This window comes from Dryas octopetala, chromosome 9, assembly GCF_963921425.1.
Source record: "Dryas octopetala chromosome 9, drDryOcto1.1, whole genome shotgun sequence".
NCBI lineage: Eukaryota > Viridiplantae > Streptophyta > Magnoliopsida > Rosales > Rosaceae > Dryas > Dryas octopetala.
The window spans coordinates 4,103,245-4,123,147 of record NC_141374.1 but is presented as its reverse complement, the minus strand read 5'-3'; the positions used below and the strand labels follow the sequence as shown (position 1 = coordinate 4,123,147).

Genomic DNA, 19,903 nt, shown 5'->3' with positions numbered 1-19,903 from the left:
GTTCCATGAACAATTCTATAGCCACGAACCAGAAGTATCGATGGCTGACTTAGCTCGTTTGGTGCAAAATTCTGAAGAATCAGCTCAAGGGTATATCTCTCGATTCAGTCTTGCAAGAAGTAGATGCACTGTCCCTTTGCCTGACAGCAAATTTGTGAAGTTAGCCCAGAATGACTTGTCTTTGGAGCTTCAGAAGATGTGGCGGAGAATTTGTGAAGGACAACTATCGTAGGCGGTATAAACAGGCCTACCACATGACACTGCGGTATGAAGATGTGGCGGAGGATTTATCCAAGCCATATGAAAGAAAAGAAAGAAGCATTTGGGTGTCACTGGCTGAGGGCCAAAACAGAAATGTGGCTCATGTGGCTATGCCAAAACCGGAAAAAAACACCTTCAAACCAACCCCAGCTGAACCTAATGTTTGGTACAAGAAAGGGAAAGACAAAATTATGATTCCTTTGACAAGAACCCAAACTGGACGTGTCCAAAGGCAGTACAGTCAGTCATGTTGTGAGGAGGAGGCTTGGGTTAAGGAAAAAGATGCTTAATTGAGAAGAGGCTCTGATTTAAGGGAGAAGATAAAGAGAGGAGAAGGCCATATGTCATATGGTTGTCCCAAGTGAAAAAGAGGAAGTCATAAATATACTTGAAGCTCATATGTCTGGGGCATTTAAGGCCAAAGAGGAAAAGGTTGGGACTTGCAAGATAGACACCGACCAATTTATGAGTGAAGTTTCCAAGAACGAATTTGACCAATCCATGGTCGAGATTGCTAAATGCGACAATGACCGGCCTATAGTTGAAGAGCCCAAAGTTGAAGTCGGCTAAGAGACGGTTTCAACCCAAGTAATGGCAGACCCTCTTTTCTCATCTCATGACCTTTCACCAAGAACGAATGTGTCAACTGAAGAAAATAATGACTCTTTTAATGAAGGGATGAAGATAAAGTCGACCCCGACCAAGAAATGGGATTTGAAGAGGCTGGGGATGAAGATGACCTTGACGGAGAATATTATGAGGAGGAGAAAGAAAGTGACAACAAGGAAGGTGAAAAGAAGCCCCAAATGAAAATATCACCTTTAGGAAAAATTACATACGAATTTGGGTCTTTAGGACCATTTGAATGCAGCATGATCATTACTTTACCGTTAGATTTCAAATCAGGGCCAGAACAAGTGGCCCAGTTGGAAGGAGACGTCATGGTTGAAGAAGAGGCATGGGCAGAAATAGATGACCAAGTAGCAAATCAGGAAGAAAATGATTGTAGACGGTTTGCGTGGCTCAGAGAGCACGGGGATGACCTCAACAACCAGTTAAGAACATTCCTCGACAGGCCAACGGATGCAATGACTAAACAAGTAAGAGCGTTATACATCTGTGCACATATTGATGTAATGCCAATGAATAGAGTATTCGTGGACAACGGTGTCGCTGCTAATATTCTACCCTTGTCTACCTCGAAGAAGCTAAAGAAAACACAACATGACCTGCGTCCAACAAAGGTGAGGATAAGCTCTTTTGTGGGGGACGACGAGGAAATTATAGGGGCAATTTCACTAGAAGTAGCAGTTGGAAAAAAGAGAAGGGACACTACTTTCCTCGTGGTGAACTCGTTCTCCCAATATAACGTACTTCTTGGTCAAGATTGGATCAATGGTAGTTGGTGCATGCACCAATTGCTCATCCCGTCATCTTTGCACCAATTGCTAATACTTTGGAACGAGGACAATACAATCGATGTTATTTTGGCCGATACACGACCTTTTTCAGCTTCAGCCAACTTTATGGACGCTGAATTGTATGAGGAAGGAGTCACTTTCCAAACCTTGGTAGATGGAGCCAAGGATATAGAATCTTTTAGGGTCACGGCCAATGAATTGGTTGAAGTCAAGAAATTGGAAGTCAAGATTAAAGATGAGCGGCCAATGTTGGCTGACCTGTTTGCATCAATATCCATATCTGATGACGGACAAGAATCAAGAAACGATTGAAGAAGCACTGGAGAGATGGTCAGCGTACTTGGCTGAAGAAACGGCTTGGAAAGACAAGGATGAGATCGATCTCGTCGAATGCTTAAGAGAAGGGCCTGAATAGGACCGCTTAGAAATCGAGGATTTGGACCCAGCACCAGCCAAGCTTGATGACTCCAAGGCTGAAGTGCAAGACCCTTTGATTGAAGTGAATTTGGGAACGATTGAGGAGCATAGGCCGGTTTACGTTAGCGGCTTGATGGAATCCTCGTAAAGGGCCGAGATGGAGTTAGTTTTGAAGGAGTTCAAATATTGTTTTGCGTGGGATTACACTGAGATGCCTGGACTTAATCATCAGCTAGTGGAGCATCGTCTTCCAATCAAAGACGACTTCAAGCCATTCAAACAACCGCCCCGACGGATATCAAAAGAAGTTGAGCTAAGGGTGAAAGAAGAAATTGAAAAACTTTTTACAACCAAGTTTATACAGCCAGTGATATATGTAAAGTGGCTTTCTAATGTTGTTTCTGTAATTAAAAAGAATGGCAAAATAAGAGTTTGTGTTGATTTTCGTAATTTAAATCTTGCAGCTACTAAAGACGAATATCCTATGCCTATGGCCGATCTCCTTGTTGATGGAGTGGCCAAACATGAAATGTTGTCATTTATGGATAGCTACTCTGGCTACAACCAAATTAACATAGCAGAGGAAGATGTCCATAAAACAGCATTTAGGTGCCTAGGGGCAACTGGAGCATTTGAATGGGTAATGATGCCTTTTGGTCTTAAGAATGCTGGTGCAACCTACCAGCGGGCCATGAACATGATTTTCCATGATATGATTGGCAAAACTTTGGAAGTGTATATTGATGATGTGGTTTTAAAGTCGGCTACTCGGTCGGGCCATCTTGGGATTTAAAGAAAGCCTTCGAAAGAATGAGGTTGCATAAACTAAAGATGAATCCTCAAAAATGCGCTTTTAGGGTGTCGGCCAGAAACTTTCTAGGCTTTCTAGTCCACCAAAGAGGAATTTAAGTGGACAAGAATAAGGCCAAAGCCATCATTGACGCGCTCCCACCCAAGAACAAAAAGGAATTGCAAAGCTTCCTTGGTCGAATAAACTTTTTGAGAAGGTTTATTTCAAACTCGGCTGGAAAGACTGAACCTTTTTCTCTACTTCTTAAGCTTAAGGGTGAAGAGGAATTTGTATGGGGAGAACTACAACAAAAGGCATTTGAAGCAATTAAACATTATTTAACCCGACCACCAGTATTGATTCCGCCTAAGAGAGGCAAACCACTGAAGTTGTACATATCGGCTTCAGAGAACTCTATTGGAAGCTTGTTGGCCCAAAACAACGATGAAAATAAGGAACAGGCCATCCACTACTTAAGTAGAATACTAACGGCGGTGGAAAGAAAATATTCGCCGATCGAAAAATTATGTTTGGCTTTATACTTCACAGCCACAAAATTGAGACATTACATGTTGCCTTATGTTGTCTTTATCATTTCCAAAACAAACTTCATTAAATACATGTTGTCACGGCCTATCATTAGAGGCCGAATTGGAAAATGGACAATGGATTTATCCGAATTCTCGTTTAGGTATGTGCCCCAACAATCGATTAAGGGCCAAGCCTTAGCCGATTTCCTAGCCGCTCACCCTAGTGTAGAAATAGAAGACATGTAGTCATTTGAGATAGCATCTCACTTTGATGGGTCAAGTACCGCGGCCGCATCTGGGGCCGAAATTGTGATCGTTTCTCCGGGGAGTTTTAGAGCACAATATGCCTTCCAATTCGACTTCACATGTTCAAATAATCAAGCCGAATATGAAGCGTTAATTATCGGCCTAGAAATTTTAAGGGAGCTAGAGGCAGCCAATGTAACGATCATGGGTGATTCCATGTTAGTCATTAAACAATTAACCGAAGAATATAATTGTTATAATGCAGTGTTGTTAGAATACCGTGAAATGACCATACAATTAATGGGTGACTTTGATGAAGTTAATATGGAGCATGTTCCTCGAGATTTGAATTGGGAGGCCAATGAATTGGCCTAACTTGCATCTGGTGTACACCTATCCGAGGGGTTGGCTGAGAAATTTTTTAAAGTAGAAAGAAGATCCTTGTCTTCGGTCCAGGAAAGGGGATTGATGATTGGAGCAATACCATCAGAAGTTACACCAGAAGATTGGCGTTATCCTCTTCTCCAATACTTAAGGCATCCAACCGATAAGCATAGTTGAAGAATAAGACTTCAGGCAAGAAACTATGTGGTTATGAATGGTGATTTACATAGAAAAGGGTTTGACGACTTGCTGTTGAGGTGCCTAGGGACGAAGAAGGCCATGCAAGTAATGACTGAAGTCCATGAAGGAGCATGCGGTGCCCACCAACCCGAAATTAAGATGAGGTAGTTGATCAGAAGACATAGCTTCTATTGGCCAATTATCCTAAAAGATTGCATCACATATGTGAAAGGTTGCCAGCCTTGCCAAAGGCATGGCCCGATCCAACACGTGCCGGCATCAACGTTGAACCCTATAATCAAACCTTGGCTATTCAGATGTTGGGCTATGGATGTGATCGGAGAGATTCACCCATCTTCAAGTAAGGGCCATTCCTACATCTTAATGGTCATCGACTACTTTACTAAGTGGGTCGAAGCTATATCTTTGAAGAAGGTATCACACATAGAAGTCATCCAATTCGTGAAAGAAAACATTATTCACCGTTTCGGTCTACCTGAGTCCATTACCACAGATCGGAAAAAATATTTCATAGAGGCAGATGTTAAGGCATTCATGGAAAATAATGAGATCAAGTTGCATCACTCCACCCCATATTACGCCCAAGCTAATGGTCAGGCAGAGACCAGCAACAAGGTTATCAAGAATATCATTCAAAAAGCTATAACGGACAAGCCAAAGAAGTGGCACAAAATATCTTCCGAAATCTTGTGGGCATATCGGACATCAAGGAGATCAGGGACCGGAACGACACCGTTTGCTTTAACGTATGGGAATGACGCGGTTTTACCTTTGGAAATAGCAGTCAAGTCCTTGCGGGTTGCCCTCTAAGGAAATTTAACACCAGATGAGTACATTCAAGCCATAGTTCAAGAGCTCGAAGAGATGGATGAATCAAGATTGAAAACCTTGGACAACTTAAAAGTTCAAAAACAATCTCTGTATCAAGGCCATTAGAATTGGCCTCAGCAACCAAGGAGATGTCAAGGGTCGGCATGGCGTTGTCCTAAATGATAGGCGATTAGACCATATATGTGCTACAAGGCCAACTAAGAATTTATATAAAGAAAGAAATTAAAGTTATCTTAACTCGGGGATAGGTACTAATATGGTGGTTTGAAACCGCTTTTCATAATCAAAACAAATTCATATTCCTTTCATAACCTTTCAAAGATTTGTTAGCAGACTCATGAAAACTGTTTGATTGAAATCATTTTCAAGAAACTTGAAACTTAATAATAACACCTTACAAAATACACAGCCCAAAACCATTTCCCTAAACTATACTTATGAAAATCATGAAATGCAACCATGAATTCAATCCCAATTTCTTAACTTGATTAAATAAGAAGTTTATTAAAAAATGATTTCTAAACTCATGCAAATTAAAGATTTTCAAAATATCTCATAAATCATCTCAAACTTATGCATGCTTCCAGAATAAAACTTTTTATATGTATGTAAAATCATCAAGACTTCCAAAAGTGTCTTGCCAAAACCATAATTAAATGTTTAGCTCTTCATGAATATAAATCTCAACTCACAATTTCACAAATCATAATTTCTCAAATAAATCTCATGATATGAAATACAAGTTAATTTAGGAATTCATAAAAACGTCTATAAAACAAAGTCCACTCACCATCATTATTTATAAGCCAAAACTCAAAATAACCAATATAAGTTAAACCGTAAATTCAAGAAAAACATTTCAAAATAAAAGTCCAACTCACAATCAACATTCCTCAAAATATTAAATATGAATAAATTCATGAATTTTTAAAACCGTTTATAAAACAAAGTCCACTCACAATACACCGAGCTACGCCCAATCCTTTCCAAGATGGTTTCCAACTCCCGATTCCCCCCTTGTTTGTCACTAGAAATACTCGAGAAACGAACCTTCATTGACCTATTACAAAAATACCTCTCACCTTAATAATCGAGATTTAATTATACGAATTTTATACTTTCTATTGATAATCATAAGTAAATTCGTTTGTTTTTCTCCAAACTCAAATCCAACTCCACCAACACGTCTCATAAGATTACCTAAATCAATATAAGAGGGGGAATGAGATATACCTCAATCGCATATTTGTCTGAGGCTAGTTCGATATAAAAAAGTGTTGGTTCATGATCCAAATTCCAATTTGATTTCTCCATCGGCTTTCAATGCACCTAGAATCAACCAATAGGTTATTAAGAATCTACCAACAATCCTAGGAGGTAAGAGAGGGTCGAAAAATGCTCGAACCCACGGCGGCCGCCGCCACGCGCGGTGGCCACCAGCGGTGAATAATGGCCGTTTTCCGAACTTCTCAAATACATGAAATAAATATACCCACTTTCAAATAACAACTAGAGAGCAACTTTTATACTTTGGTCGACCTCAAAAGATGGCCAAAAATGTTCGGAAAACCCACTGGAGGTCGCGAGCTTCTTTTCGTCGCACCGCTTTGTACGGTGGTCAAATGGAAAAAACAATTACACCACTGGATTCAGATCGTCGAGAGGGAGAAAACCCATGTGGTTTGAGGTTGCATCGTCGCTGAAAATGGGAGATTGCCGATGAAGTGGTCGGACTGGTTTTGTGTTGCTAGGTCATCTAGACTAGTCCGATGGGTGATCCAAGACCACCAAGAGAAAGGCACCAACGAGAGCTTTCCAATGATACCAAAATCGACGAAATCAGAGATCAGATGAGAGAGATATGACCGGTCAAAGATGAGAAAAGAGGAAAGAGGAAAGAGGAAAGAGAAAATGTAATGGAGAGAGAGAGAGAGAGGTGTGCACGCAGGAAGAAGATGAGCCAGCTGGGTTTAAAAAATATTGACTTGCGAAGGTACCAAAATATCCTCCAACTTCACGCCTATAATTTTGTCTACATACCTCCAATTCGCAATCCATTTTCGCCTACGCACTTGTGAGTTCAAGCTCTATCCAACCATGTCCGAAATAGAATTTATATAGATACCTTCCAATTATTTTCTATAAAAATCTCCAAACTTTATTATTGCCTCCACAACCAATAAAAACTCAAATTTCTAGTGAAATTTACGAAAAAATTGTTTAAAAGGTAAATTTGCACTTTAGCATACGTAGATTTCTTGCACATTGTAATACTGACTAAGCAAGAGTCAGGAGAAGATTTCTTAATTTTACCCTGCCCCCTCTCCCCCCGTTCACAAAATTTGCGAGTGCATACCTACTTGAAATTTGAAAACAATAATAACTATTTAGACCACATTTAAAAAAGATTAGAGATAGAGGTGAAATCCAGTGAATTTTAATGCAAATACAAAATATGCACATAACTATTCCTGTAGTTCAATTGACCAAACCTGATTAATATTGAGGGCAAGACTACAGATAGAAGTAATGTAAATATCATTGAATTGACTCAGGTTGTACAACTGAATTTTCACATTGCATTACAGTTACCACAGAAGAACAATTTGAAACCCTGAATGTCCAGGGTAAACGCACAAGTTGACTGGATCTTGTTATTCATTACAACTCTCATTTGAATTGTACAACCTCAAGGTTGAACAGCCTCCAGAAGTTTCTCATAAACTTGTCTACCAGACAAATCCTCCACCTGAAACAAACACTGTTAACAGACCCTTGCAAAGCCTAGCAAGATCAGTTTAAGCAGTTTCTAGTTAAATTGGCATACATATCCTTCAGTAACTTAACTCATACACATTCAGGGTCCTATTCTGTGTACGTTGCTACTATCTGGATGCTTCTCAAACGGGGTTTGATAAGGGCATTGCAGTTGCTCTTATTAAGCAGTCCAATTACTTTGATAGGGAAGCAAGATTATGTCTAATTTTTATCCTAAATTATCAGAGTAGATATATTTGTTTATCAAGGTTGTAAATAAATGAAACATGCCCGATAGCAAAATTATTGTGTATACAATGTTCTGAAAATTTGTTTTGAAAAAAATGATATCGTTCTCCATATCATAGGCACATTTGAAACAGAATATGAGCATTAACACCCAAGCAGCCACCTAAACCTATGAGAGGAGAGTAAAATTGAACTCACCACAAGGAGTTTCGATTTGTTGTTCCATCCTCTCTGAAGAGTCATCTGGCTTAGTCTCAGACCAAATACCTGTGTAAAAAACAAATGTGTTAAGGCTTGGATCGACACTTTGGAACGAAAAAGATTGGGCTGAAGTTTGACAACCCAAGATGAAGCAGAATCACACTTTGCCCATGAATTCCAAAAGTTCATTGTTTGCTTCTCCCCGAGCTGCAGGTGCAGCTACAGAAACTCGAACATCATCAGCATTCACTCCTGACGTAAGAGAAAAAAGTTTGAACATGGAATTTATAGTCAAGGAAACAATATACAGCTACAGTAACTTTAACATCATCAGCATTGGCTCCTGGAGTAAGAGAAAAAAGTTTGGCCAAGGAATTTATAGTAAAAAAAAAACAATATATTCAGAAACTTAAATTTCCAGGAAATGACTTTCTTTTGGCAAGTATTACATATTAAAACTGCCAAAGTCGACAGCCCTTGTAATGAGTTGTATATAATAGACATCAAACTTTAGAAGCCAACAAGGACTAGTAATTGCCATTGAAATCCAAAAAATCAAAAGTAGCAGGAATGGCTTATGATTGCCATTTGACATAACAAGGCTATGTTTGTTAAATAAGATAACAGAAAAGCACTAAATATTTCTCTTACTTGTGATTGCTGAGCGTTGTGCACGATCTTCCACTTCTATAGCCACTTGAACGAGCCCTCCTTCTAGGTTTGATATACAGGGCGGAACAGGAGCATCCTATGTCACACATCAGAATACCCAATTATAATATGAACGTTCATGACTAAAACATATTGATCACTTGGCAGATGGAAGTTTGAATTGCTTTGCTCATGCAGAGACAAATTGATTAGTAGTAGACAGAAAATCTATGTTCAGCAACCGAAAAGACGCATGAGAAGGAGAATACAATGAGGTATTAAACTCCTAATTCCCTTTATTTATAAGAAAGAATTCTATTCCTTATCAAATATGACTATATGAGGCAACTTTTAACAATCAAGTCTACATATGATAACATAAAACCTTCATAAACTTTATTATACCTGTGGGTTGGTTTCAGCAGCAACTGTGCTTAGAGCACCATCAACAACATAAATGAGAGAAGCACTTTCCAAATCTTCTTCTGAGCGATAAAAAACAAAGAGTCCACAGCCGACACAGTTCATACGAAACTGCTTCTCCAATTTCCCTTCACCCCTGGATAATGACAATGATCAAGATTTCAAGATACGAGCTCGGATGCAATTATCAAAATTGTACTTGGAAAAAAACAATCACAAAATTCAAGCTTAATGGAAGAACATAATGCATTGACAAGAACATAATGTAAAAACCCAATTTTTTTTTTTCTTCTTAAAAAATGCTTATTATTAGCACTATCAATATATGATATATAAAAGATGAAAAAATGTACCTTTTCAATACAACTTTTCCACCCTCACCAATGTTTAGCCTTGCAAGGTGTTTCTTCTTGTCCAACACATAAGCTTTGTCAGTCTTCCTTTTGGGCATTTTCTGCAACTGGGTATCTTATACCAGACACACTTCAGTATAACAAAAATTGCAATGCCTAGATTATTCAAAAAACTTACTGTAACAATTAACAATGAATATGAAAACACAATAACAACTAAAATGATAATTGCCCTATTTTTAAATCTTATTAATTTTAGCTCAAATAAACCAAGTAAAATCAATAGAAGGAGAGAGAGGGAGAGAGAGAACCAGTTATGAGGAGGTGAGATCCACAGTGCTTGCAGTAGTAGACGAAGAGGTCAGAGTCAGGTCCATCTGGAGCTGCGTCCTCGCTCGAGTACGTGTGAGTTGTTCTCTTAGGCATTCCTTCGTTTGCTTCTTCTTTCGGACTCTGAGCTTGACGAAGGTGGGTGAAGCGCTATTTCCAAGGTACTCACAAATGTCAGATACCTTGGCAATCACAAAATGCTGTGAATGAGCCTTGGTTTTCTGAAATAACCGCACTGTGCATATCCACACAGCATTAAGACTGGGATTTCAGTTCAAAAAGAGTGGATATTCCCACAAGAATATTTAGTTGGAGTTCGGCTAATATGAGGGACAACACATCCAAGGGTTGGATTAATACAATTGTAAAACCAATACTACATTGAAGTAGATCCAACCCTCCGATGTGTTGTCCCTCCTCACTTGTCCCGTCCATCATATTATCCGGACTGTACTTAGTTGAAAAAAGTAGATATTACAAGTGGTTATAAATTATAATAAGTGTATACAATCAGATACATCAAGTTCAAAACTAGTGTGTATGCCCAATGCGATCATTTTGGAAAACAGAGGCCAATTCCTACCATTTCATAAAAACATGGACTTGAATGACACTATTCAAAACTGAAATTTTTTTCTTATTTGGCCAGGAAAACTGAATTTAAACTGCTTTAATTAGATAACTTGAACAGGAGGAAAGTTAAACAAACTAATGTAAATGATAGTTGATCTCTTTTTTTTAAAAAGGAACATTTTATTAATCACAGCTCGTAAGTGCAGGATAACAACAAGAGTAGACAAGACGTCCACTGAGAGAAGAAAAAAGACAACTTATAGTCGATCTCAAAAATGCCAAAATGATCCAATGGGTGGTGCAAGAAAACAATCTTCTAAAAAAGTATCATATTTAATGAAAAATCAGCTAATTATCTACATGACTATAAAGAACAAACACTTTCCCCTTACAAACCACAATAACATAGTCCCAAGCTTTCAAACCAGAATCAGAAGATAATAATCTACCACTTTGATAATCAGTTTACCTTTCCAGTCTACTAATTTTTTACATCACTAACTTTCAGAACATATCAAAATTAATCAGCATAGAATTGACTAATTATCTTCTGCTCAATAATCATACGGAGTCACAAGATCAGTTTTGCACTTCAATACATACATAAAAAAATAGGCACACTGGGATAGTCGGACACAAACCCTAAAACCCAAATCAAATTTACAAATTTAAATCAATTTACACATCCATCTAACGCAAGAAGCAAACTTCAAAGCCTAATTCACCAAGACAGCACCAAATCAAATCATCCAAACAAAAAACAAAACACCACAAGCCATGCCGCATAAGCCAAAACATAAGAATCCCAAAACGAGAAAACAATGAAGTAAAAAACTGGAAACTAACCAGAATGAAATAGATTCAATATTAGATCGTCGATCTTCCTCCAATTGGCAATTGGAAACACGTTTTTCCCTAATTAGGGATTGGAATCTGACACCCCCCCCCCCCCCCCCCTCTCTGTGATTAGAGGACGAGAAAGCGAAACCGCTCGGCTGGGTGGGATTTCTGGGTTTTGGGGAGGCTGGGTTTTGGGAGGAGCTGAAGCCGTGGAGGGAGGAAGAGAGGAGGGGCTGGATTTCGGTGGGTTTCGGCGGTAGGGGGCGAGATGAGGGAGAAAGAGAGGAGGGAGAAAAAAAAAAAGGATTAAATATAAAAATAGTACATGAACTTTACATTTAATCTCAATTTGGTATATTAACTATAAAAAATGTCAATTTGGTTCACAAACTATTTAAGTTGTACCAAAACAGTACAAACGTTAATTTCCATCGAAAAATTTAATGGAAACTGGACATGTGCACAACAAGTGACCATATTTTCAGGGGTATTTTAGTCTGTTCATCACATTTTCACGTGCCCAATTCCGTTAATTTTCGGATAGAAATTAACGTTTGTACTGCTTTTGTAAAACTTGAAAGATTCATAGACCAAATTGACACTTTTTATAGTTAGTAAACTAAATTGAGAATCAGTTTAAAATTTGTGGACCATTTTTGTATTTAACCCAAAAAAGAAAAAAGAGAGAGAAATGAGAGAGAAGAGATAGAATGAGAGTGTCAGGGGGATGCGTGAATGAGGCAATGAGGAGAGAGAAATAGGGATGGCAAATTTCCCACCCCGAAAATTCACACGGGGACTAGCATCGAAAAAAAAGAAAATACTTGTGGAGACCTGCCGCGATTAAGCGGGTATGGTATTACCATCCCCGTCCCCACCTCTCCCTGTTTAATAAAAACTCATATACCCATTTAATAAAAAAAAATTATCTTAATTTTTGTTGTCTTTAAAATTTAATGGTATTCTTTTTATAATTTAGTGCTGTAATGTAATATGATGAATTTTAATGTGTTTCATTTATACTATATTATATATTTATGTTGATTTGATATGTTATTAATAAAAAAATTATTTTTTAACAAAAGAATAGGGGTTCCGAATACCTGATTACCCGGCGGGGTGGGTATGGTATTGGCAAACTTGACCCGAACACGCCCCGTTGCCATCCCTAGAGAGAAATGAAGATAAAAAATTTCATTTTGGGTTTTTAAAAATCACGTTTGCAAATTTACAAAAATGACCATCACTTCAAAGGTTCGAATCTCTCAAACCGTAGCTCCGACCGATGTTGCTCGTATCTCTCAAACTGTAGCTCTGATCAATGCACAGTTTGCACCCACGAGTTCGTGTGTTTGAGACCTTTCCAACAAGCCACAAATCAAAGTCAAAAGCCCAATAGTTCAAAAAGTCAAAGAACGGGTCAAATTAATTTAAAACAAAAATTATAAAATTAACCTAAAATATTTTATTTCTCAAATAAATTTTCAAAGTATTTAAAATATTTTTCAAAATAAAACTTGAAAAAATACGGGGTCTCACAATTGTTTTAGAAGAAGAAATCAACGGCCACGTGGAGGGCCGTGATTAGAGCCAAAACGCCTTGCTAATAGTTAAGAGCAAGGTTTTCGACTTCGGTGTGAATGCGTGCCACTCTTCGGCTGATCGAAGCCGAAGAGAAATTAAAATAAAGTTGAAAATTAACAAATCTAGATACTAAATTTGACTTCTAATCAAACGATTGTGCAACAAAGAAGGAATGGAAAAAACTTTATCTAAGTTCTTTTTATGCCTAGGACAATTTAGGACTTCACTGTATGTGATAAAAATTGAAATTAAAAATACTGGGTTAAAGAAGATAAACTGAAGATAATGAGAAAAAAACAAAAAAAACCTAGATCTGGATTAAAGGAGAAAAGAAATAATTGGGAATAATAGATCTAAACAAGGTGAACGCCAGGAAGAGACTTAATTTTGAAGAAAACGACATAACATGAGACACAAAAACTTAAATAAAATAAATAACAGCATAAACATGAAATAAATGCTCGATAATGGAAATATTGGGATCTGGACCCATAAACTATGATAAATTAAGCACTTTTGATGAAATCAGTAATCAAAGCAAAGAAGGAATCACAATTGTATTAAATAAAGCTAGAAAAGTTCACATTGATGGGAAAGAGACAAGAAAATGTAATAAATAAAGCTGAAATCAGTACCAAAGTACATAAAAGTACCTAATGACTATTGAAAAGGACAATTTCTAGTTTACAATGGCAATTAAAAACTCAGAAACAGTATAGATCGATGATGAACAGTACATGGACTGTGTAAGAAAGAATTCAGAATAAAAATAAACTCTGGGTTTATGTGTGGAGGCAAGGGCCTTTTGCACTGTAGCTTTGCTTGCTTTATATAGCCTTGAAATATGCTAGGGTTTTCTTCTCCAACATACACGTGTAGGACCAGGATTAGTGATGTCACAAAATATCTCTTTGCTGACGCCATGCCCTTGGTGGGTAGGTAGATGACCCAATCTTATCTTGAATTATTTGTCCTTATCTGCTGATGCGCTATTGAAACAAAGTTACGCCTATTCGTAACCCAATCCTTTTTGGGGATCATCACACATCATTTTCAACTGGAGACATAAGTTTAGGTAGAACAAACAAGAAGTGTTGACTTTTTATTGACTTAAGAAGGGCCAAATGTTGGCTGATAACTGATGTTCCAATCAACACGTAGAATTTTTAAATAGGGCACCAACATTGCCCCCCCAAGTTATTGTGTTTCGGCCATCATGGCCGAAAACATAATGACTTGAAGTATGGTTTGGTCAGGAAATTCTACACTTAATTAGTATTTTTATACAAAGATGTGCAAAGCTAAGTATGAAAACCAACCGTCAAATGGAAAGGATATGTGCCACAGCTGTCACGTGATAATGGTTGGATTAATCAGAGATGGCCACATGGCATACTAGGGTTTATACTGAAATTATGACAAGACGGCTTGAATATTAAAATCATTATTTACCTCAATTTATGTTTCCAAGGTAATGACCTTTATTGAAACACGCAAGTCGTCTTCGCATTTAATAAAATAATCATTACTTTTTTTGAAACCTGAAATTCGAAAACCCCTCCTCTTCTTCTTCTTCTCCAAATCCTCTATATATACCTCTTGAAAACCTCTGTCATTGTTACGCCTCCATAAGTTTTCCAGAAAGACCTTGCCAAAATTTTCCCAAACCTACACTTGTTATTTCCTATTTTAGAAACTTCTCAAATCTTCTCCTCTTCAATTCGATGGCTTCTCAAACAGAAAATACCCAAAATCAAAACGTCCAGGTCTCAGATCCCGCCATTGTTACTACTCAGAACCCACTGCACATTCCTCCAACTTTTTTCGAAGACCTGGAAAAGGATTCCAACTTGCTTATTCAAGGGCTAACTGCTCTTGGAGCTCCATCGAGGGAAGTCATTCTTAGAGACTACCTTACCCCTTCATCCAAAGATATAAGTACTACTGCCCTCGGCCCAAGCTATGTGGCCAAGATGCCTGAAGATGATGAAGGCTTGCTCTTACGGTATAAGCTAAACTTGGATAGATCTACTCATTTCTCGACTGAAGGCGCTTGGAAACATTGGGCCGTGAAAACTCCTCAACAAGTATGACCGAAAGTATCGAACAAATGGTATGAATGGGTTTACCGTCTGGAGCCACATTTCGGAGCAAACTAGACCTAACTTGGAATTTATGACGCAATTATGGCTTGCACAATTGATATAACAATGGATCGGCCGTTGTTGGCTTCGGCCTTGTGTTTCTGGTCAAATGCGACCAACACTTTGAACTTAAAGCCTGGATGTTTGACACCTTCCGTCCTTGATATGGCGGCAATTTTCGGTCTTCCTGCTTTCGGTGAGGACGTCACCTCTCTTCTCGGCGATCGATGATGCAAATCAAGTTGAGGCGATCGATGAAAGTGTAATAGTTGACTGGTGGGCGATCTTTCGCCGAGATAGTAGGGCCGACAAAAATGTTGGCAACTATGGAACTTTCTACCAACAATAATGACCGAATGATTAGGGAACCGAGACAATAGAAGCGGCGGCAGTTACGCCGGAAGAACATGCTGCGTTCCTGACGTTCTGGATTTGTAAGTTCTTGGTTTGCCCAAAAGGTGCCAAAGTAACTCAAGAATACACCTTACTGGGAGACATGTTAGCTTCAGGCAAACAGTTGGTTCTCGGCCTTTGGGTTTTGGTTCATCTCTACTGGGGATTGCATGAAGCAATCATTTGGAAGATGCAAGTGGGTGGAGACCTTTTGTGGATGTTTCAAGTATGGCTTCAAGCCTACTTTCCCAAGTTCAGATCCGCTTCAGTGACTTTCCCTGTCGACAAAATTATCTCAGCCCACCTTTGCAGGTATCCTCTGGTCGAACATACTGCACATACAGTTTTCGATCATCTCTTTGACATGAAGGAGCTTGCCTTAGACAACTGGTAAGCCTGCTTGTTTTGTCGATATCCTCCTTCAATTGGTCGAGATTTAGTCCATCTTTACCTAGCTACTGAGTCAGAAGTTTTTCACAATAAATGTTTCTGGCGAACTGTTGTGGTTAGCCACGACCTTATCTTCGACAGTGCTGGGTTCAGGAGCAAAGAAGGGGTCGAAGCTTATAACCCACACTTTTGTGCTAGCCAATTTGGCTATATTCAAACTGTTCCAGTGCCACCCTTCCTTTCTCTGAACTGATGTTCATCCTTTTGGCTGGACCTAAGCAGCAGCAAGCTTTGGTCAATTTATACTAATAAAGTATTGGTGCCTAATCAATTGGCCTTTGATCGGTTTGAGCTTACAAAGTTCAAACCATCAACTTTCGCCTCAGTTGCTTATACTGCATTGTGGGGACTTGGACCCAGAATCTTTTCGGTGGGGGATGGGTTGAAAGCCAAGCTAGGGCGATCGGTGGTCTTCTTTTTGATCGGAACGAGACCGGGAGGAAGAAGAAAGCTCAAGTTGAAATTCGACCGAAACCAATTGGCCCCCATGCCCAAAGATTAAGGCCAAAAGTAAGTTTCCACTTATCGATATCTTTTATTTTAAACTCATACTTAGAACAATTCAATTCAGAAAACTTTTACTTTTACTCAGCTTGTAAGAAGGTTGGGACAATAGCTTTGGCTAGCAGTACCGTTGCATCTCCTACTCGGCCAGCATCAAGACGAGTTCCGGCCAGGAGAGGGGCTATAGCACAATTACTTCCCAGATAGCAACGACCGCCCCGGGGTCTTCAACGGTCGACATGCCTTCCATCGAGCAACCTTCGGCCCAAGCTCCCACTTTTTCATTGGACGGAAGCGAAAAACGAGCCGAAGAGAAAAGACAAAGAAAAGAAGAAAAACAAGCCCAAAGTCGGGAATAAGCTCTCCACTAGATTAAGCACCGAATGCTAAACCGTTCGGCTGCTCAGGTAGCCTTTTCATTTATCCTTTTTTTTTTAATCCTTTCTCAAGATTTCAAATCTCAAACATCTTATTTTAATAGGCAAACGAAGCTTTGGAAAAAAGTATCCCAGCCATTGAAACTAAGGGGGGGTGAATTCAATTAGGATTTTAAATGACTTTGGTGGAATTAAAAAATCTAGTGGTATTCAATCAAAATTTTTAAAGAGTTTATAAAAGTCTGGTGGTGTTCAATTAAGACTTTCAAAAAGTCTATAGTATTCAATTAAGACTTTTAGAGAGTTTATAAAAGTGACATAGTATTCAAAAAGTCATTGACTTTATTAAATGATAGACTTTAAAAGACTTTTATGGACTTTGTAGTGTAAATTATGTTATATCAAAGTCAATAATTCTCCAGCATTTTCCATGCAGATTTCAAAGGATTTCAAATATTAAAAAACTATTTAAAAAGTGGTATTTTTTTTTTTTTAAAAGAGTGATTCTAAATCCCCTAATCTTATTTCTTCACCCATCTCTTAATTTATTTTTTTCTAATTACTATATCCTCTTATATTAATTTTCTTTTTCTCTTATATTAATTGACTCCTCATCTTGAGTTGGAACCAATAGTATTGCTACAATGCAATGTAACAACAAGATATTCAAACCAACTACTTCACAGTCTTTAAGTACTCAACAAAATCACAAAATTATATATATTCATAATTTAAGAAATAATGTTACCACCACATCATATAATGTTCTCAACCTATCAATTCAATTAGACAAATTTCAACAACTCGTTAAAACACAATATTTGACAGTCTAACAACATAAAAACATAAAATTCAGAACACTTATAATCAAGGAATGAAATTTCGAAAATTTCGCCGAAATTTCGCCGAAATTTTCGTTTTTTAGGGATCCTGAAATTTTATCACATATCCGTTATTTTTCGTAAAAATTTCGCCGAAATTTCGAAAATGCTCCAAGCACATTTTGGTTAAATTTCGCCGAAATTTCGTCGAAATTTGGCGAAATTTCGCGTAGAAATTGAAGGGAGGCAGAGACCGGAGGGAGAGAGGGCCGCCGTCGCCGGAGGAAGAGAAGAGATCGGGAAGAAAGAGGTCGCCGTCGCCGGAGGGAGAGGAGATCGGGGGAGGAGGAGATCGGGGAGGGGGAGGGAGAGGGAGGAGAGAAAAGAGAAGAAGATCGGGGAGGGGGAGGGAGAGGGAGGGAGAGAGAGGAGAGAGAAGAGATTAGGGAGAGAGGACGGAGGAGGGAGGAGGGAGGAGTGAGGGGGGAGGGAGAGAAGTTGGTCTGCGTGAGTGAGGGGGGAGGGAGGTCTGCGTGAGTGAGGGAGAAGAATAGAAAGGTAGCTGCAGACTCATTTGTGCTAAAAAGTTGGGCCTTTCCAGAAGAATAGTTGAATCTGACTCTCAAGGTTCGGGTGTTCGTTCTTTAGGGTGCAGTCAAGTCAATGGTCAATGGTGGAACTACTTATCATGCTCTTTGTGCTTTGGGTGCAGCTTTTGCTTTTCAGTTAAAAAGGTAAGTGGTAAAATTTGGGTGTTGTTGTATAGCCTGCAGTCACGGGTGAAAAGGAAGAAGGAAAGAAAAAAAAGGAAGAAGGAAAGAAAAAAAAGAAAAGGAAAGAAAAGAAAAGAAAAGAAAAAGAAAAGAAAAAAAGAAAAAGAAAAGAAAAGAAAAGAAAAGGAAAGGAAAGAAAAAAAAAAGAAAAAAAGAAAAAAAAACACGTTTTATTTGCAGATGCGCTCGTTGACCCGAGACTTTTCCAACAAGACTAAAATCAAGACTGAGTCTTTTCTAATTTTTATTGTTTCTCAATGACTTGCCAAAATCACTTAAAATTCAAATAATTTACCAAAATTAACTTCGAGGTTCGAAAAACGTTCTGTAAAATCTCGTGAGCTCGTCTCAATAAATTTTATTTTTTTACTACTTCAAATTCATTTATTTCCTTCCAAAATTCCTCAGAAAAATTCTAATATCTTCGAATTAACAAGATAATTATCAATAAATCACTATTTACTTCAAAATAAATTATAAACCAATTTTTTGGGATCTCACAATCTATTTAGATTGTTTTTTGTTATTAGATTAAGTGGTTTAGAAAATAACAATACATGTCATTTTCTTATTTGTCCACATATGTTTTAAGGACAATTGGATTCAAAATGATTAAATATCCCTTAAAAAGAGGTCATTTTTATGTAATTAGTAATTAGTGAACTATTTTTATTTAACAGTATTTGCCTCCAGCGCACATTATATTCACCTTATATCATATGAAACCTACCATATAATTTGATTTCTTCAATATTTTTTATCAATGTAGTAGATAATTTATATATAATATGTTAAATAAACATATGGTCAAATTTCATTCAAAATTTCCGTATTTTGATAGCAATTTCCGTCGTTTTTGTTTAATTTTATCAAAATCGAAATTTTAATCGAAATTTCCGCGAAAATTTCCGTTGAAATTTCCATCGAAAATTTCCTCGAAACCGAAATTTTACTCCTTGCTTATAATAAATTATAGAACAAAATAATTTTGGTCCTTACAATTTTAGTCCCAACTTTTTATATTGTTTGTAATATTATGACAATTTATAACACATGCATCTCGGTCTTGAAGCTCATCCCCACTCCACTCACTCACGGAGGACAAAAAATTAAAAAACATATTGGAGAAATCCTAAAATAAATAATAAAAAATTATATTAAAGTTATTAGAAGTCTATAAAAATCCTTCAAAATCTATGAGAAAAGTCAGGGAAACTCTAAATAGAATTCTGTCAAAATCTATGAGGAGTTTATGAAAGTCATTAAAAATCCATCAACTCTACCAAAGTCAATGACTTTTAAAAACTCTATAAAAGTCCATTAAAATCCTAATTGAATACACCTCCCTAAGTCTAGGCCGAAATTCCATCCTTCTGCTTTCAAACACCCACCAGTAAGT

The 19,903-nt window shown here is 37.8% G+C and overlaps 1 protein-coding gene across 6 annotated transcripts; it reads right to left on the bottom strand.

The window, feature by feature from the left end:
* Nucleotides 1-7,604: 7,604 nt before the first annotated feature.
* LOC147273253 (UPF0235 protein At5g63440-like) lies at nucleotides 7,605-11,742 on the bottom strand. 6 transcript variants are annotated; one of them, XM_086256918.1, is made up of 8 exons: nucleotides 11,465-11,742; nucleotides 10,027-10,306; nucleotides 9,716-9,830; nucleotides 9,345-9,498; nucleotides 8,940-9,036; nucleotides 8,452-8,540; nucleotides 8,286-8,354; nucleotides 7,605-7,830 (listed from the first exon to the last, which is right to left on the bottom strand). In XM_086256918.1, exons 2-8 carry the CDS (start codon nucleotides 10,139-10,141, stop codon nucleotides 7,771-7,773), a joined length of 699 nt encoding a protein of 232 aa, XP_086113044.1. In that variant the 5' UTR covers nucleotides 10,142-10,306; nucleotides 11,465-11,742; the 3' UTR covers nucleotides 7,605-7,770. The 6 variants fall into 6 exon arrangements, 5 of the variants coding, with proteins under 5 accessions (XP_086113044.1, XP_086113042.1, XP_086113046.1 ...); XM_086256916.1 differs by having other exon boundaries at nucleotides 10,027-10,280; XM_086256920.1 differs by having other exon boundaries at nucleotides 9,716-9,822; nucleotides 10,027-10,280.
* Nucleotides 11,743-19,903: the final 8,161 nt, after the last annotated feature.

Coding starts and splice junctions, on each gene's coding strand:
- LOC147273253 (XM_086256918.1), bottom strand. CDS start 10,141: ATGCCTAAGAGAACAACTCACACGTACTCGAGCGAGGACGCAGCTCCA. Junction 9,831..10,026: donor ATCTCACCTCCTCATAACTG/GTTCTCTCTCTC, acceptor GTCTGGTATAAG/ATACCCAGTTGCAGAAAATG. Junction 8,541..8,939: donor ACAACGCTCAGCAATCACAA/GTAAGAGAAATA, acceptor CTCTTACGTCAG/GAGTGAATGCTGATGATGTT.